Source organism: Chiloscyllium plagiosum, chromosome 17 (genome assembly GCF_004010195.1).
Source record: "Chiloscyllium plagiosum isolate BGI_BamShark_2017 chromosome 17, ASM401019v2, whole genome shotgun sequence".
Lineage (NCBI taxonomy): Eukaryota > Metazoa > Chordata > Chondrichthyes > Orectolobiformes > Hemiscylliidae > Chiloscyllium > Chiloscyllium plagiosum.
Genome location: NC_057726.1, coordinates 33,231,364 through 33,236,741, shown reverse-complemented (window position 1 = coordinate 33,236,741; position 5,378 = coordinate 33,231,364). Strand labels below are relative to the sequence as shown.

Here is a 5,378-nt window from a genome sequence, read left to right as displayed (position 1 = left end):
AATGATAACCACACACATACATACTTATGTAACTAGGACAAGACTGGTCTGCTTACCTTCAGTGACGGAAGACTAATAGGTTGGGGCCTTACAACACAGGAGGTCTGGGTTCAAGTCCCACCTATGCCAAAGGTTTGTAATAACATCCCTGTGCAAGTTGCTGAGGAAAGAAATAGGTTTGGCATTCATCCTGTAGGTAGTGAAGAAGCTGATATCATTTGGAGCAGCTGTTTTGGTGGAACAATAACTAATTCAGCAACTTTAGGCTAGAAATGGCAGATTTGTTAAAAATTCTAACCCTGTTCGCTATCTAGTGACTTTGCTGAAAAGTACCACTGCAGATTCGCCTTTGGACACGCACCGTCTAGACCCGCATCTAAAAAAGGATGAAATTTTACAGACCTTTTAAGTATTATTGGAGAGCTGTCGGTATGTGCGGGTCCATTAGTGACAAATTTATTTGTTCAGGAAGATCAGTACAATTAAGTTAAAGAAACAGAACTGGCAGACCTCTAAGTGTTTGCGGGGGAACGGGAGGAGAGTGGTAGAAATAAAGTAAAACGTTGCAATAGAAGCCTTGTAAAATATCCTAAGAGAAATAAAATGCAGTCTTCGGAGACTTCATAAAAGATAAAAAATAATGTGGTTGCTCTTTTTCCGCTGGTGGCAGTCCATGAAGGCTGATAATTGATAGCAGTCCACTGAAGCTTTCGGTTTATAAAAAGAACATCCACCAATCGGGGGAGAAGGCACGGTAACGCGGTCGGAGCTGCCAAGCATTCAGAAGGATCAGATTCTCAATTTCAGTCCTCAAATTACTAATTTGTCTCTCCGCAAATGAGACAAGACTTTATGAGAATCGAGAGACTGTCACGTAACATTAATTTAGAAACAAAATCTGCAAAAAACAGGCAGCGAGTTGGGCAAATAAACGACCTTTGAGTAAAGGACTAAAGTTCAGATGTTTTTAAAGTCATTAACAATGAGCTACCACAAGCTAAAGGTAGCGGTCATAGGAGCAGGGGCGAGTGGCCTGTGCGCTGCTCGCCACCTGCTATCGAGGCCACATGTTTTCGCCCCTCCTGTGGTTTATGAGCTGTCTGGCTGTGTTGGGGGCACCTGGGTTTACACAGACAAAGTAGGAATGGATGATTATGGCCTGCCTATTCATTGCAGTATGTACAGGGATTTAAGGTATTTGCACATCACGTGTCGCGCTAAGAGGACAGTAATTTGATGTACCAATCAGATAAAATTTAATGTACATAAGCTTCGCTTCTGTTGCTGGTACATCAGGATGAGGCTTCGCCCACGTAATGCCTATTGGATTTTTTTTGTTCGTCTGCGAGAATAGTCCGGACGACATGAAGTAGACCGTTCATTGTTTTTAATTTCCCTGCATAGTAGGTTGCACCACCTGGTGGTTGTGTCAGTTCGGCAGAACAAGTTAGATAACAGTCACGTAGGAATTTGTACTTTTGTACTCAACTACTGCACAGTTGTGGGAAGCTTTTAGGTGTATTTAAAATGCTTACAAAATGCTGCCTGTTTTTTGCAGATTTTGTTTCTATTTTTCCTGTTCCCACATGAACCAATCTTGTACTTTTTTAAAAAAATTACCTACCAATAAAGAGGGGAAAAATGTTCACAAATATTTTGCCATGTAAGTTCAAACTGTAAACAGCTGCAACAACAAATCAGCACAATTTGAGTTACATGCGTTCTGGTTTGGTGGTGATAATGCCCATCAAAATAATTGCTGTTTTTCCATAACGTGGTTTGAAACAGTAATTTGTTATTGGAAAGATGAAGCTCATATTTTGAAATTACTAAAAATATCTATCTTTTATAAATGTCAGTATTTTTGTCTATTTTATCAGAATAGGAAAATCTACCAACATCTAAAGAGAACAAAGTGGAGTGCAGCAGAAAGGGCCTCCTTGACAGGGCCTTCAGGATGAGGATGGTTTGTTTGGCGGGTGAGGAGTGGTTCTGCAGTGGCTGAATAGTCCAGCTGCAGGCTCTGCCACAGGTGGACCCGGAACTGTTTAATGTGGAAGGTTTACAGGACACTCTGGATTTTGTGCAATCTTTCTGCTGCTGAAAATAGACTCTCCATGTTCCACTCTGTGACACTCAGAATGGTTGATCCATTCATGGATGCTTCTTTTACAGTTTCTAAGACTGGTAATTCTCATATGTCAGTGGGGATGTTGCATTTGTTAGGGAGACTTCCAAGATATCCTTGTAGGATTTCCTCTGCTCTGCTAGTGATCATTCACTATTGTGGAGCTTAGAGTAGAGTACTTTTTAGGGAGCCTTGTGATGGGCATGTAGACAATGTGGCCTGTCAATTGCAGGTAGTCATGCATGATCAGTGCCTTGTGACCTCAAATATTGACTTGAGGAAGATGCCTATCTTACCAGTGGATTTACTGGATGTTGCAAAGGTAGTGCTGGTGATAACTCTCTCCAGGGTTTTGAAGTGTCTGCTGAACATGTTTTATATTTCTAATGCATATGGGAGGCTGGAGGTCATGACTGCTGTGTAGGCCTTGAGCTTGGTGCTGGGTTTGAGGTCCCAGACTTTGAACACTCTGTTCCTTTTAATTGTCAGAAGGTCGCACTGGGGTATTGGAGTAGATGTTGGATTTGATTGTCAATTCTCATATTGAGAGTTGGCTTCTGAGGTATGGGAAATTATCCATGTTGTCCAGGGGCTCACTGTGGATATTGATGGTCAGGGCAGTATTATGTTGCAGGAGAGGGCTGGTCGAGGACCTTTTTTTGTTTTCTGAGTGTTTAGTCTGAGACCCATTGTCTCCTACACCTTGGTGAATACATTGAAGGTTTGCAGTTTGACTTCTTGTAGTGGATAGGTTGGTGAGGATCAAGGCTGTCATTATGAAGCAGATGGAGAATGGTAACAAATTTCTCCATGCAGCCAAATTTGAGAAGGATAGTTCACAATACCTTACGTTTGATGACATATTTGAAGACCTTTGTGAGATCAAAGAAGGGCATGGTTGGTGCTGTTCCCTGCACTTCTTTCTTGCATTTGCTGAGCCTCTTGACAGGTGGAGGCCGCACTGAGAAGAGGAGGAGCTTCTCAGCCTTGGTGAGGAGGCTGTTGGGGAGGTTTCCCACGGTTGTCATTCGGAAATCCATCTAATTTTCACAGTTGGACCTGTCTCCTCTTTTGTTTTGAAGATGGTCACAAATATGATGTCTTCAATCTTTTGGCATGCTCTCTTCTTTCTAGACAAAGTTAAAGATCACAGATTCAAGTCAAAAGTGTCTCTCTACTATATTGCAGTCAGGTAGCTTTTTCCAAGGCTGGTTGGAGGTGCGCTGAGATGGCAACAGGTCTTGTGTTCTACAATGGCCTCCAGAGCATTTGCATCAAAGATTGTGCCTTGGTTGAGCTCATGACAAAGTCAGAACAGAAAAGCTGCAGAGACCTCTTCCAGAAAGCAAAGTGGAGGGCAGGAGAAAGAGTCAATCTAGGAACAGTTGGACAGCAGACATTATCAAATGTGTGTTTTTATGGTTGCCACCACTGCACACTATGGCACTTCTAGCAGAAGTGGCCACATGACTGTGACAACTCAGTACACCAAGGGTACAATTGCATTTCTCCAAACACCTCCCAAATCATTTTAAAAAATTGAAAATTGTATGCGTTGTCATTTACAAGTTATGCAAGTTACCCAATATACATAGTTGCAAAGAAAGTGATCTATCATCAACAAAATATGTGTTAACTCCAGTCAGTTCCATTTTTGTCAGGCTTTGCACATGCATAGTGTTTAACTTTTACAGTTCTCCTAAAGGTGTATGTTGCTGTTGTTTGTCCATCTGGTGTCGCTTCATTCTGTGGATGTCCCCTTTCCACAGAGAGTCATTCCCATGGTGAGTGCAGTTGCGATGGTCACTGATGCTGGGGCACAATGGATCTCTGGGACTGATGGTCATTTTATGCTCTGTGCAAGTGGTGAGATTACTACTTCTCATCAGCTGCTTGAAGTGAAAGCACTGTTTTTCTGGTTATATGTAGATGCCTGTAGTTTGATAATCTATTGTTCATGTCTGCCACATGTGATCTCAGAACTGCTCTGTAGAGGTCCCAACTTGCTGTGTAGGCTGACTTTCATTGAGAGTACTGAACATTTGCACCCTGTCTCGCCAGTGCTGAGCTCTGGAAATGACTTGGCAGCATTACCAAAACAAAATTTGGCTTTCTGACATTTGACCTTGATTTCGATACTGGTGTCAGATACAACCTCCTAGGATCAGTCATTCCTCTGTCAAAAGAGGAACAGTTTGGCTGTGGTTTGACATTAGTTTATTGATTGGACTGTTTCCCAAACCATATTTTCCACTCGAGGATTACCTTGTATCAGTCTGTGCTGGATTTGCTCAATTTCTTGATGATCGCATTGGTGATTGCCAGCTCAACCTTTTTCTACTTGACTGGACAGTGTGGACATGATCTATGATATTTAAATAATATTTAAATAATATTTGTTTGACTTGTGACATTATCACTGACTGAAATGCCATAACTAAAGTGCATTTTCGGGCATTCTACAATCACACTGGCAGTCATTGATGTCAGCTGGTCTAATTCCCAGTCATTAAAATGATAGTTAATGATGACAAGATAATTGTTCCTGCAAGAGTGAAGAGGCCTGCTCCAAGCTTCTGAATGGGATACTGTACCTCACAAGCAGGTTTTTTAGATTGCTTAATTTACTATTTGTCATAAGAACTGCACAGACTGATTTGGTCCTTCAATCCCATTGTTCAGATCTGACCAGTTGAGCACTTCTGCTTTCTTTCAGAGTAGACTCAATTCCTTGATGTCTTGCTTCATCTTTTTTTTACTCATCTTCTTAGGCATAATGACTCTATTTCCATTGTACAAGGTGCCATCTTGGGCTTTTACTTCATGCCAAATATTTCTGTTAGAGCAGTAAGTCTTGATGCTTTTGTCACTACTTCCTGCAGCATTTGGAGACTTGTCTTGTTTAAATCAAGGAAACTATGCAACATGATGCTTATGTCTCTGCTGGATTGATGACTTCTGGAATATGTAGAACTGTTGCTTCTTATTGAAACAGAAGATTCCACGCTCTGTCTTAACGTTCTTAAATTTTCTCAATAAGAAGAGCTACTCTCAATGGCATGTCTGCAATGTATAGCTGTTTCCTTTTGCCTGTATGTCACATCCAAATGAACTTCACTGCAAACAAAGTAACATTGTTTGCAGAACTTTTGGAGCAGATAGGAGCATTTGAGGAAAATGCTGTAAAGTGGTTTGTGGTCAGTCTGCACCATGCTTTTGCCTTTTTCCAAATAGGTGTTGATCAAAAGGC

The 5,378-nt window shown here is 41.4% G+C and overlaps 1 protein-coding gene across 3 annotated transcripts in view; it reads left to right on the top strand.

Moving 5' to 3' along the window:
• The first annotated feature begins 265 nt into the window (after nt 1-265).
• The window catches only part of zgc:77439 (uncharacterized protein LOC378987 homolog), a 21,951-nt gene continuing 16,838 nt past the window's right edge, over nt 266-5,378 (top strand). Inside the window, exon 1 of one of the 3 annotated variants that reach the window (XM_043706820.1) lies at nt 266-429. Coding sequence is in view for 1 of the 3 variants with exons in the window: in XM_043706819.1 (XP_043562754.1) it covers nt 962-1,194 (233 nt within the window). In the remaining 2 variants the exon portion in view is untranslated. Of the gene's footprint in view, nt 430-950; nt 1,195-2,101; nt 2,188-5,378 lie in introns of those variants that run through there. The other 2 variants (XM_043706819.1, XM_043706821.1) reach the window with 2 other exon arrangements.